Here is a 14,699-nt window from a genome sequence, read left to right on the forward strand (position 1 = left end):
GCAAGTTGTAAATAAGTTGTATTGCTAAACGGTAAAAAATCTCTGCAAAGATAGTAGATAGTGCTGTGTAATCATTTGGGTGAGGCTTTTACCGCATAGATGGTTTGTTGTAGTGAGGACAAAGCTCCATTCTTCTCATTCTCAGCTGACACATAGTCCCTCAGAGCAGGATGTAATCAGGAGAAAATCTGGCTCACAATATTTAGCTCGGTAAGGGGCATATAGGGAAAAGCCTACCGAAAGCAGAAATAAGTAAAAAAAAAGAACTTTTGTTAATCTCTTCAAAATAACTAGTTTTCTCTCATGATTTATACAGAAATCTTGAACTTACTGAGTATTGAACTCTCTGTGTGTACATGTTCAACATGTTGCACTTTGGGGGGGGGGGCCTTGACCCTCATTTACTTATAATATCTTACAGAGAGAGTTATTTTGATTTTACAGGCCTTCCTATGATGCTCATCATCATAGGCGCTGACTCCATGGGTGCTCCGGGGCTGGAGCACTCACTGGAAAAAAATAGTGGGTGCTCAACACCCACCAGCAGCCCCCCTACCAGGTCCTCCCCCACCCCACCCCAACGCCTCCCACCCTCTGTCAACCTCGCCGGTCAGCACCTCCCCCTCCCTCCCAGCACCTCCCATCCACTCCAGATCAGCTGTTTAGCAGTGTGCAGGAGGTGCCTGGGGGTGGGGGAAGTGAGGACTGGGTGTGCTCAGGGGAGGGGATGGGGTGGGAGTGGGGGTTTGGAGAAGGGGTGGAGTGGAGTGGGGGCGGGACCCAGGGGGAGTGGGCGTCAAGCACCCCCTGGGAAAGGACAAAGTCAGCGCCTGTGCTCATCATCATCATATCTGAGTATTTCCTATATACTAATGAATTCATTCTCTAGATTGGAAAATATCATGATCCCCATTTTACAGTTAGAGAACTGAAGCAAAGATCAATTAGATGACTTGTACAAGGGCATGCAGGGAGTCTGGTAGACTGGCAATGGAACTCTGATTGCCTTTGTCCTTAGCCACAAGTCCATCCAACTTCATTTCCAGCTGGTTTCCTTATTTTTCCAGAGTGCAGGTAATAAGTGTCTCAATTCAACTTTCAGGCATTTATTTTAACTTGTCTTGATCCCAATCCTGGTTTCACCTACAAACTCCTGTTGGCTTCAGACATCTGATCAGGACAGCATTTGTTAACGGGAGATTCTGAGTGCACATGGAATGCAGGCTCAGCCTCTTTACTTACTGAAAGATGTAGAATATTGTGGCTGAAAGATTGCGCGTCTTCCACATCCTTAAGTACAAATGTATGGGCTTGATGCAGAACCCACTTAGTGTAATCCTACAGCCTGTGTTATATAAGAGGTCAGACTAGGTGATCATAATGGTCCCTTCTTGTTGTAAAACCTCTGAATCAAAAAAACACTTGATATTTGACTTTAATATTCTTTGCTGCTACTGTATGGAATAGCGCTGCCTGCTGAATCTTTGCTTTATGGCTTATAGTTTCCTTTTGCCATCCTTCAGCTCCTTCGTTTCTTCCTCAGTCAGCTACATGAGCCTTTTGGCAAAGAAAGTAGACCCCAGAAACTCCTGAAGGACTCTGTTTAAGGAGATTGAACTTTACAAGCCATTTTACTCCATCTGTGATTGATAGTCACACTATTCAGAAGAAACTTTATTGGAAAGAATGTGAGCAGAAGCAGCTATAACAGAATCGTGTTACAAAATCATTTTTCTTCTTTGAGTAATGTCCTTGTGGGTGCTCCAGTTCAGACGCTCATGCGCCATCAGTCAGAGATTTTAAGTAGCGGTGCCTGTTTGACCTGCGCATGTGCTCTATTCCACACCATAACTAGATAGAGCTGCACGGGCAAACCACCCTTCGCAACCGCCTCAGCCTGAGATGGAGCCTCAGCAGTGTCCAAGCTGAGCTTACCTCAATTGCAGTTTTTCTCATAATTTTATTTAGCTTAGCCAGTTATAATAGTGGTAGTTAGTTATAGTTAGTAGTAGTTTAAAAAAATTGTTCTAAGGACTTTAGATTGCTGGGAGGATATGCCCAGCTCTCTAGTTTTAAACATTGCTCTTTGTGCCAGGAGGTTTACCCAGTGAGTGACTGGCACTCCTGGGCTGTCCATTGCCCGAAGGAGTCACCTGTCCCCCAAAAGTGTAATTTTTGCCTGGCCATAAAATTGAGATCCAGAAAGAACCAGGAGATTAAGACGTGCCTGCTTATGATGGAGAGCTCCCTCTGTCTGTCTTCTGACCCAGACCAGGGGATTCCTCCCTCCCCCTCTGTACACCAGTCTCCAAACAAGTCAACTGTCAACTCAGCTCAATACTCCTCTACAACTTCTAAAAGGAAGACTCCAGAATTCCCTCAAAAAGACTCTGGGAAATGGAGCTTAGATTCCCCAGATAGGGAATCTCAAAGAAACCCCGGTCACTGATTGAGACAACTGCTTCAGCACCTGCTGATCCCCAACTTGGTACCCATGAGGCTTCAGGTTTCTCAGATACTGTGAGCACCAGTAAACCCAAAGAATCTAAGGGTTCTGTCTCAGGAGGATCTTCATTATTGTCAGGGGATTGAATCAACAAAGATAAGAGGACAACCTCTTCTAAGCTGGTCCCAGTGGAATCAGCCAGGCACTCGGTACCTAACATTTCAGTACTGCAGAAGACCAAGCTATCAGCTAGTGGATTCTCCTCAGGGAGCATAAAGCCTGCAGTACTGCCTGCTCCATCTGCCACAGGCTTTTGTCAGGCTGCCACCTGTGTATCGGCCACCATATTGGTACCTCATAAGTTTACATTTTCATGAGACCTTGCAATAACAGAGATGCCTGACTCCCCTTTGTTTGCTACCAATCCGTTCTTGATACCGAGGACCTCTAGGTCTCCAGACATTCACTTGATACTGACAGCGCCACCATCTTTTTCTCCTGGTGCTCCACCTCTACAAAGTGATGTTGAAGATGACAGTGATGATGGTGATTTCGCATTGGTCTCACAAATGTCAGTTCAGGGCTCCTCTCCTCACTATCAGACGGAGATGGAACATATTTGTGAAAGACACTCTCAAGCTCCATCCCAGTGCTCTGAGCACTCTTGGGTGCCCTCACCTATATCATATGGCTCCTCTAATTGGAAGTACTGGGATCCATGGGCGGTTTACTGCCAACAATTCTCTAGGACCCCTAACATCACTCATTGCCATGATAAGGGTAGACAATTCCCCCCACATGCTCTCTCTCAAAAAAAGACCTTATCCAAAAGAAGAGACCTTTGAAAACAGGAGGCAAGAGTAGTCAAAGAGGTCATCCCACCAAACAACATCTCTTCTTCATCCCCAGATGAAGCAGTCATGCCTCCCCCACCATCCCTGGCAGACAACTTCAAACGGTTCCAAGACCTCATTAAAAGGATAGTGGACTCCTTACGAATTCCACTTGGGGAGGTTAAGGTGTTACAATATATTCTGCATACATCATCATCTTTCCAAATTGCACTACCTATTAATGAGGTGCTGCTGAATCCTGCAAAAGTAATCTGGCATACCCCAGCAACAATACCATCCACCCGTAAAAGGGCTGATAATAAATAGTATGTTCCAACTAAAGATTAGGAGGTTCTGTTTTCTGATCCCTCTCCCAACACTCTAGATGTCAAGGCTGTAAATGGATATGTAAGGCAGCACCATGCTAAATCAATGCCATAGGATAAAGATCAGAAGTGTCTCAATTTATTTGCTCGCAAATTATATTTGTGTGAGACACTGACTATTAGGCATTGATGGTGAAATATAATCATGCCCACTACTCAAAGTTCAATTTATTTATTGAGCATTTACCACCAGAGCAGAGGACCAATTCCAGGCAATCATGACAGAGAGTCAGCTCCTCACCAGAACATCTCTGCAGTCCTCTCTGGATGCCACTGACACAGCTGCCTGCTCTATTTCTATGGCTGTAGTAATGAGAAGGGCCTCCTGGCTTCAGCTATCAGGATTTCTGAGGGAGGTTCAAAATACAGTTGATGACTTTCCCTTTGATGGCTTAAAATTGTTTGCAGAAAATACAGATGAGTCTCTTCATATATTAAAAGACTCCAGGGCCACTTTGCGGTCTCTGGGAATTTACATGCCTGCACATAAAAGGAAATCTAGTAAGTCCCAGACAGCACAGAGATCCTGTTCTGCTCAATTCTTTGGCTCCCAGAGACCTTATGAACCCCAGCAAAAGAGGCAGAGGTTTCAGAAAAGGAGACCGTCTGAGACACAGACATCAGCCTTGCAACCCTCATTGCCAAAACACCAATTTTGTTGGGGTTATTGAGTTACCCTCCCCCCTTTTTCCTTACCAGCTGCAATGATTCACAGCCAGTCCCCAAAACAAGGAAGACATTTCTCACTTCTGACAAGCTTGGGAGCATATCACTATGGACATAGGGTTTTGGAGATCGTATCAGCAGGATACTCCATCCACTTTGCTTCCCTTCCTCCATCCAACCCCCCTTCCCTTTCTCTCTTCAGGGATTCCTTTCATAAATGCCTTTTAAAGCAGGAAATAGAGTCCCTCCTGAGCCTTAGCAGTACAGAATCAGTTGGGAATGAGATTTATTCCAGGTACTTCCTGGTTATAAAAAAGAACAGCGGGTGGAGACCCATTCTAGATCTAAAGCTCCTCAACAGGTTTGTGAAGATACAAAAGTTCAAAATGGTAACACTTGCAGCAATAATACCATCATTTGATCTAGGGGATTGGTTCTCAACCTACAAGATGCATGTTTCCATATAACGACCCACCTCTCCCACAGACGGTCCCTATGTTTCACTCTAGGTCAAAACCACTTTCAATACAGAGTGCTTCCCTTCAGACTCTCTTTTGCTCCCAGAGTGTTTTCGAAGTTCTGTCAGTGGTAGCGGTTTACCTTCACAGAGGAGGAATCCCAGTATTCCCATACCTTGATGATTGGCTGCTAAAGGTTTGCTCCTACAGTGAGATCTAAGTGGCCCCTCAGAAGGCCACAGAACTGTTTCTCAGCCTGAGACTGCAGTTAAACATTCAGAAGTCCACCCTGGTCCCAGTCCAAAGCTTGGCATTCATAGGAATCTGCCTCAATGTGGTAGCCACCAAAGCCTTCCTCCCAACACAGAGGTTTACCACCCTTTTGAATTTAGTCTTTATAGTCCAAATCAGCCCTCAGACACTGGTTAAAAACTGTCTTCAGTTGTTGGAGCTTATGGCAACTGGGACTTTTGTGATAAACCATACAACGTTGCAGATGTGCTGCAGAACTGTTTATTTGGCAGGCAAACACAGCTTGTACAAACTACTCTCAGTTCCTACTGTTCCCACTGGAAAGACCCTCACAACATTTGCGCAGAAATCTCCTTTACTCAACCATTCCTAATGATGATGAGAACATAAGAACATAAGAACGGCCGTACTGGGTCAGACCAAAGGTCCATCTAGCCCAGTATCCTGTCTACCGACAGTGGTCAATGCCAGGTGCCCCAGAGGGAGTGAACCTAACAGGTAATGATCAAGTGATCTCTCTCCTGCCAAACATCTCCACCCTCTGACAAGCAAACAGAGTCTAGGGACACCAGAGGCATCTCTTTTGGGGTGGTAACCACGTCTAGATACATTGCTCAAGGCATGTGGTCATCTCACGAGAGCATTCTGCACATCACCTTGCTGGAACTTAGAGTGGTCAGCAATGACAGTCTTCATTTTATGCCATTGATCAGGGGAAATATGTGAAGATCATGACAGACAATATGTCATGAATGTTTTATATCAACCATCAAGGAGGAGTGAGTACCCCCAGTTCTGCTTGACAGGCGGTCTGGAATGCTATTCCTTGGGGGAGGTGCCTTTCTCCTTGGTTGGACATTGGGTCTGTTGTATGCATTTCCTCCAACTCCTCTAACATCCAAGGTGTGATCAAGATAAGGAGACAAGGTCAGAGTTATTCTGGTGACCCTAACTTGGCTAAGACAGACGTGGTTTCTTACCTCGTCCAGTTGGATGCTTGTCAACCAATTACCCTTCAGGCAGTCCCTCATCTTCTCTCTCAGGATGCTGGTCAAATTTTTCACCCCATCCTCAGGGTTCTTTGCCTGGATGATTGATGTCTCCTGGGGTTAGAAACAACGTGTTCCGAGGAAAAAAGAAGAGTATTTTTACATAGTAGGAAGAAGTCTCCCCATAATACTTAGCTACAAAAGTGAATGAGATTCAGTCACCGGTGTGACCTAAGACACCTTTCATCTGCATCCTCATCACTGTACGATATACTAGATTACACCCTAGACCTGAAAAAGTCAGGGTTGTCTTTGAATTCCATTAGAGTACATTTGGCAGCCATTACAGCCTTCCATTTCCCGGTAGAGAGTTTTTCAGTGTTTGCACATCAGAAGATAGTGAGATTTCTCAAGGGGCTGGGGAATATTTTTCTATGAGTCACATGTCCTATCCCAGTTTGGGACCTCAACTTGGTGCTTAGATGCCTTATGAGACCTCCCTTTGAGCCACTGGTGACCTGTTCCCTTCTTGACTTATCTATGAAAACAGCCTTCCTGATAGCCATTACTTTTGCTCTGTGTTGGGGAGATAAAGGCTCTGATGGCATATCCCCACTTTACAGTATTTTTCAAGGACAGGTCACATTGCGACCACATCCCTAATTATTACGGATGTCCTCTGATTTCCACATTAATCATTCTATTGATCTTCCAGTTTTCTCTCCTAAACTACACCTGTATCAGGAGAATGCATTATTACATACACTCGATGTCAGAAGGTCATTTGACTTTTAGTTGGCCAGGACTAAGCCATTTAGAAAATCTCTTAGATTGTTTGTGTCTATTGTGGACAGATCTAAGGGATCTCCAATTTCCAAGCAAATTCTCTCTAGATGGACATCTGACTGCATTACCTTTTGTTATGAGTCTCATGATCTCTAAGCTCATTCAAGAGTACTAACCCATTCAATAAGATCTTTCTACTTCAGTAGCCTTTCTTAAGAACGTTCCCATCACTGAAATATGTAGAGCCACAAATGGGACCTCCATACTCACCTTTTCTAAACATTATGCAATAATTAATGACTTAGCTTCTGATGCTATGTTTGGCTCTACTGTATTGCCTTCAATTTTGGACTTGACTGTGAAGCACCTCCTCCCCCATCCTTAGAGGGCACTGTTCAATAGTCACCTGAAGAGGAGCAATCATAGGGACACGACTCGAAGAAGGAGAGGTTACTCACCCTATGCAATAACTGTAGTTCTTCGAGATGTATGTCTGTATGGATGCTCCACTCTGCTATGGAGCATTCCAGTAGGAAAGGAACTGAGGGGGTCACCCACGCAGCTCTAAATAGCCATGTTGCAGAGCACAAGACAGAGTAGAGTGTATGTTGGGCCGAACAGGCACTGCTACCTAAAATCTCCAATCAAAGGCTCATGGAACACATGCGCACCTGAAGTGAAACATCCTTAGGGACACACATCTCAAAAAATTAGTTACTGCATGGGGTGAGTAACCTCTCCTTTGGGGTTTGTTTAGAATTTAATGAAACCATAGAGAGAGATACTAGATTAGGTGCTAAAATACAATGAAGATGAGCAGATAGATAGATAGGGACTGACAGCACTGGATCCACCTTGAAGTCTTCTATCCATAGCCGAAGTACATCACCCACGACAGCAGTGCAACCTTCTTCCATACTGCCCAACTAATCTAGCTCAATCCTGATCTACAGGAACCATCTCAAGGGATGAGAGGATAGCTTGTTCTTCATCACCATTCATTCCTCCCCAGATTGAGAGCAAGGTTGCCAGATAGATCCATTTGTGGCTTTATAAAATAGATGTTTGTTTACAGGAAGCTGGACCGAGACAACAAAAGTCATTGCACATAGTATCATTATTATGCTTGGTATTTCAAAGCAAAATCACACAAAGATTGTAAACTGTCACTGAATATTTTTGTCATAAAATATTTATTTAAAAGAGACCATGTGATTTTTAACAGAAATATACACACAAATGCTGTATTGTTAGAGATTAGCCATCTGGACTTCATAATCCAGCAGGTAAACAAATGGCCCAGGATCTGTGGCAGCTCTCAGGTTATTATTGATCATAACAACATTAACATTTCTGGAGGTATCTCTTTGCTTCATCACATTTCAAAGTCTCTGCTCATTTTGTTTTCACATGTTTAAATATTTATTTTGACCTTTTGCCTCCTGGTATAGCCTCCTGGCTTGCTGGACCATCCAAACCAAAATATACCGATGTGATCTTAATGGCCTCACTGATTATATAAACATGCTGAATAAACAGTTCACACAGAATGAAAGACCGAGTCCTTAGTAATATTGTGGTGACTTTTATCCATTTTAAATTGTCCATACAGGTAGAAGCTGCTTTGTGACGTACCGGCTGGTTTTCAAGATCTCTCACCTTAAATCATTGCCTGCATCTAAATTTGTGGTGATCATTCACGTAAAAACAGAAATGCATTATCTCTTTTATTTGTAGGTGCTGCTGGAGTATCACCTGGTCTTCTTGGCTTATTGCTGCCTGCCATTGGTGTCCTTGCCTACTTAGAATTCTGAATGTCTCTGGATTTATCTTGTCCTCAGCCCAGTGTAAAGGACACCCTTCAAACCTGTGAGGACTACTATTCTTTTTGACTCCTGGCACCATCTTAAGCCAAATAAATTACACTTTAAAAAATTACCCTACTGATTTACTATGAACTTTAAGAGGATTGAGGCATCCAGGAACTCCTCCATCAAGCGAATCTACTTTTGAAAGGATAAGAAATGATTTTTAACTTGTTCCGATATGCCTTATAAAACACTTATGCTGACTTGTGACTGTTGCATGATTTGGTCCAATGGGGCAAGTTACAGTGTTAAAATCCAATAACATAGGCTGTACAGTGAAAGTAAAATCACCATACATAGGTGCTTTAACTTGAATAACAAATTGTGAAATATAATAGAGATTGAAATGTTGATTGTGTGTGATAAATGTAAGAGTAATTATGTCTGTCTGTACTATCCTATATGTTTTGTGTACTGCATATTTTTGAATGGCCCTACCATCATTTATGAGATTTCAGGTTTTTAGGGATACAGTCAAAGCAAAAACATTGAATTCATTTTTAGAGCTTTTTTTCTTGAAGCAATTGAATATACTTTGGGAGCATTTGAGCATACTGGGTTCCATTACAAGGAATTTTTATTTTAGATGCATTTGGGAGTTTAATTTTGAATACTAACAGCAAAATTGAATTATAAGGATTTTCCAGTCCTTTACTTCCTATAACACAACATTTAAAAAAAAATGCTCCTCAAACAAATTGTGATTTTCTTAATTAGTAATAGATTATTTCAATTTTATCAAGCAAAGAACATCAGTGGCAGCATATACAGCTTGATACCATTTCTTTTACTCTGTTCAGGAGTTATTGTTTAAATAATTCAGTCATCGCTGATTTTAAGTGTGAAATTCTGGCTTTTATACAAGCAGTATAATTGCCCCTCCTCCCTTAAGATATTGGAACAGCATGTTAAAAATTTGAAAATGGAGGCCAGTATAGGATCAGCCACTGGAACATCAAACAATAGAATGTTTAAGTTGTGTTTTAAAATATTTATAATAATAAGCTAAAACATATACAGTAAAATGGCAAAAAGAAAGCACAGTAACAAAAAATTATCCTGATTACTTTTTTATGCTGCAGATTCAAGTTTTTATTTTTCTTTAGTGAAGCCCTGCAGTTGGAAGAATATGCTTTTTTTTTTCTTTCAATAACTCGATATTATTCTATTATTCCTAGTGCTGTAAATAAGAGTTTAAAAGTTCTTAGACTATTTCCCTATCTGATATAATGCTGAAAGTTATGAAGATGTTAAATGAAAGGCAGATCCCAGCTGGTCTGATTCTAAATGTCAACTATGGCTTTTGCAAAAATGGAAGTCTAATAGGAGATAGAGAATGTTTTTGCTCTGACTGTGTCTACACTGTTTCAGTGGTTTTTTTAAAGTTGTTAAGGAAGTGCATATTTCTTTCTTTTTCCATGGTGTGCTGAGAACTTAGTCTGAGTGTGAATGTTGAAGAAAAACGGTGATATTGAATCAGCTGGCTCAAGTAATAGTGCAATGTCTGATGCTTCAAGAATTATAAGCTTTGAATCATATTTTATTAGCACAACCTTGCTAGCTATTTAGAGATAGAGTTTATCTTTTTAGAACGGATACTGTAGAGGTCCATAATAATACTATTTACATGAAGCAAGAATAGGCCTATTAATACTTTACACCCCTTTCTTTAATTTGTATGATTTTGTACTATATATTTACCTGTAAAAGTTTAGAGTCTTCATTAAGAAATATCAATAATACTGTTTTAGTTTAATTCTTTGTTCCAAGATTAAACTTTTTTAAATAGGTGAAAGTGATAACTTCCCTATAGAGGAATGTCAAAAGTTATAAGAGCTCTCCTGAATTTCATAAACTGTATAGTTATTTGAAAGAAAAATGAGCTGTTTTCATGTGTAACAGAAACTAATACTCTGTAAGCCTTCTGTACAAAAGAGTGTTTTATTTTGTTTTGGTTTTTATGCAGTATGACTCATTTTTATATAATGTACAACCACAACTAAATCTTTTGCCAAATGCATGATTGCCTTTTGCTTTTCTAATGTGTGATATAAGGAGCAAAACTGTTTAATTTTTGGATGAAAACGATCTGGAAGGTAAAACCACTTTTTTTTTTTTAAATCTGTAACACAGATGAGCTAAATTAAAACATCTCACATACTGATCTGGTAATTCCAGATTTTTATTGTTTTACACAACTGTGTAAACTGGGACCTTCAGTTTCAAACTGTTGTCAACAAAACTAACTAATGTATCATCTGCTTTAAAACGCAAGGTTCATAATTAAAGTTTAGATAGACACATTTGTTGTTTCTTTATACTTCAGGAAACTTGATATTAATATTACTTAATACTGATGAATTTTGAATTTGTTTTAGTTACTCTTTATCTTATTTTTTTTAATTTAGTAGAGCAGGACCATGCTTTGTCCTTTTTAAGAATGAAAAATAAATTATAATTAAATAAATGTATTAATGTTACTCAAGATGTAAAAGCTGTCTTTTGAATTTAACAGGAGATTTAAAAACCCAGCGGCTCTTTATTGGTTTGCTTAGGGGAAAATGGTGTGAAGAAACACCATTTTCACAGCTTTAATAACAGAAAGATTCTATTGTGAAATATTTTTGGAGCATCACCGAAGGGTTAACCAAGAAGAACAGCTGTGATCAGTAATATTTCCCATTCCAACTGATTTATTACCAAGAGATCCATTTTCTAAAACTGATCAAAAGGAGCCAAGTTTGGCACTGATGTACACCTTGTGCAATCCCATTGATTTCAAGAGGCAGTCTCAGATGTAAGGGCTTCATCTGGTAAGATGCTAAGTGCCTCTGAGAGGCAAATTCAGCATCTCAATGGGTTTGAATTAATCTCACTAAATGTGGCAATAGGAGAAGTAGCACCTCTGTTAATGAAACTGGTGGTCATCTTGCAAATTTTTGTTCCTTTTTCTGTTCTTGCAACTGCTGGGAGCTCTGCACTTCCAACAAAGAAAGTAGGAGTCTGTCAGAGAAGAGTGTTCTTAACCTTCGTACAGTGAAATAGAAAATAATCTCCAATCGATCCAGTGTGAAATATGAACAGATCACTAATACAGTAATTATTTCTTTGTGAAATAATGAGCAAAGGAATATCCATATTGTCAGCCTGATGGTATACACCAAGACAAGATCAAAGATACTGGGAACAGGAGGCTTCCATTGCTCTTGTTTGGCAAGTACTGTAATTTTTGTCCTGATTTTTCTTGGTTCTCCAGACTTCTGGGCTTGTGGCAATAGACAAGGAAAACCTTCATACTCTTACAGTGTTGAAAGTCTGACTCAAGATCTGATGTTTCTAGCTTGATTGTGTCATGTCTTATTTCTTATTGGAAGTATCATTAAAATAACAACACCAGGTATTACACAGATGTTTCAACGAAGCTTTTGAAAGTTCCAAATATTTTTTTTTTAATTCTGCTTTGGAATTTCTGTTTCAACTCACTGTAAAAACTCTGATTAAGGAGATTTTTCTGTAACTATGTAAAGAAGGAGTAAAAAATACTGCAGTTTTCAGCAGTTGTGTATCCTATAACCTACATTTCACCTTTCATTTAGGTCTTTCAGTGGAACTACTCTACCTGTGCTAGACTATCAAAACCACAACAGAACCTTCCATTCAGGGCTGGCTCTGGCTTTTTTGCCGCCCCAAGCAAAAAAAAAAAATAAAAAAAATCGGGGCGGCCAGAACAGCAAAGCAGGAAAAAAAAACAACCTGCGGGGCGGCCGGAGCCAGGGTGCAGGGGGACTCCCTGCGCTGCAGATGTGCCCTGGCTAGCAGGGGGGAGGGGAAGGGAGCGGGGGGAGAGAGAGAGAGAAAGGGAGGGAGCGGCCAGGGCTTCACTGGGGCGCTCACCACGCGGCCCCGACCGCCGCACCGCCTGCCGGAAGGGCTCCGCGCCACTCTGGTTGGTGGGGAGGGAAGGACGCGGGCTGCCTTGCTGGGCTTGCTACAGACCTGGCACCAGCTGGGGCAGACGGAGCGCACAGCCTGCTCCCAGCAAGGCGCTCCCCTCCTCCGTGCCACCGCCCCCTACAGGGTGGCCGGACCAGCGAACAAAAAAAAAAAAAAAAAAGTGGCCGTGCCACCTTAGGATTGGGCGGAATGCCACCCCATAGAATCTGCCGCCCCAAGCACGAGCTTGTTTGGCTGGTGGCTGGAGCCGGCCCTGCTTCCATTTTATTCAGACAGCAGGAATAACTAACACAAACTGCCGGTCACCTCCCTCAGATTATTTCTCCAATGATGCTTGAGTCCTCTTTTCTTTCTCTGCTGGTACTTCCCCAGCTGTGTCATACCGCATTTCTTTTCATTTTTCAAGAATACATAGGAAAAAGGGAATCACAAAAAGGGCCATGACTTACATAGACAAAACATGAAAATCTAAAAATACCTTCCATATTTCAATTAGAAAGGGTGCAATTTTTTTCGATTCAATGTATGCTTTTTTATTTTTGTTTTTATTTCCCTGTATCCAGTCTGATCAAGCCTGGCCTGAAGGATGTCTTGAAAATCCCCTTGAAAACGTCTCCCCTACTTCAAGTGGTGATGACTCTGGTCCCTTTTTTTGGATAATATGGTGTGACTGACAAACCCTGGAGATGATGCCAATCCCTTCCCCCAGACACTACCTAAGAGACGCTCCTATTTAGCAACTCCTATTGAGTGATTGTACCCAAGCTTCACTGAACTGGGGAAAAACAGACACCTGTCTTCTCCGCTCTTTGGTCTCCAATGCTGCTACCACATCTCTTGACCAGCTACATGTTACAGCCTAGTTTTCAGAAGATTCAGTGAGTGTTTAAGGCCCACTGGTAATATTCATTTATACTCTTTTTAAAATATGTTACTTATAGAGCTGGGCCAAAAATTGAACCATTGATTCCAAGCCTTCACAACTTAGAGGTTCCAATAACATGGTACCCAAGGCCAAACCAAACCCAACACTGATTTTGTCCAGTTGCAGTTTGTAAAATACACCTTTTACAATATATGTGTATTGAATTCTACAGCTAAAGGGATCATGACAGGGCTTGTTATTTTTATAGGTTAATTTTTTCTAACTTTTGTTACTAAAAATCCCATTAGAAGATTAAAACTCCTATCTGTCTCATTACAAAAAGCTTTCTCCTTCCACCTCCTGTTCCCATTGATTTGCTATTGAATGTTGTTCAAGAGGACTAAGCATGGCTTAAGAGTACCTCCTCAGACGTCACTATACGTTACCCTGGCTGAGAAATAGCAGAGAAGAGAATAAGGAGTCAAACATTCCCCAGCACCACAGCTGGCTGATAGCTCAGCCATGAAGCACCCACTACAGCTGAAAACAACCCCCTATCTACAGGTACTCTGAGGACTGGCGTTAACATAGCTTCCTGCAATCAATCCTCCACCTCCCTCCCCATCTAACACATAATATTTGGAGGGGAGGGAGTCTGACTGAGCCTCTCAGCCCCAAGATGCAGCTATTGCAGAGTTATTAGAAAGCCAGTGGTAGCCTCCACAGGACTGGGATGGGGGGAGACCGTATTCACAGAAGCCCAGTGACCTCATTTGCATGTACTCCTTACCCACTTCTAGGACTCCACCAAGGAGAGGCTGAGCAGACACTCCTTGTCCCACCATTTTGACCTAGCTATGCCTAGTTTATTCACACTGGTGCAGAGCTCCTCTCCACTTTGCCTCCAGGCTTCATTTGTTGTTTGCATCTGCTAATTTTTAAATTTTTTTTATTTGACAACTGAACACCTTGACTATGCTTATTACTGAAATTCTCTAACAAATAGTATTTGTACTTATAGGGAGACTTTAAATTATCTCTGTGATGGTGGCTAAATCAGCATCCCGATTACAGAGATGGGAGACTGAGGCATGACACGTGGCGAACCCCAGTGTCCTAACTCTGTTTCTTCCTGTAACTGTTAGGCCACATTGCCACCCTCTAATGAAAGTGCACACACTGTCTTCATGCAGGGT

At 41.6% G+C, this 14,699-nt stretch overlaps 1 protein-coding gene across 1 annotated transcript in view; it reads left to right on the plus strand.

Annotated features, from left to right (window-relative positions):
* Window positions 1-11,171, plus strand: part of CNTN1 (contactin 1) — a 430,834-nt gene extending 419,663 nt beyond the window's left edge. The window contains exon 24 of the mRNA XM_054024415.1: window positions 8,554-11,171. Within this exon, the coding sequence (XP_053880390.1) occupies window positions 8,554-8,630 (77 nt within the window). The 3' untranslated portion in view covers window positions 8,631-11,171. The remainder of the gene's footprint in view (window positions 1-8,553) is intronic.
* The last annotated feature ends 3,528 nt before the right edge of the window (window positions 11,172-14,699 follow it).

The sequence above is a fragment of the Malaclemys terrapin genome, chromosome 1 (genome assembly GCF_027887155.1).
Source record: "Malaclemys terrapin pileata isolate rMalTer1 chromosome 1, rMalTer1.hap1, whole genome shotgun sequence".
In the NCBI taxonomy this organism is placed as follows: Eukaryota; Metazoa; Chordata; order Testudines; family Emydidae; genus Malaclemys; species Malaclemys terrapin.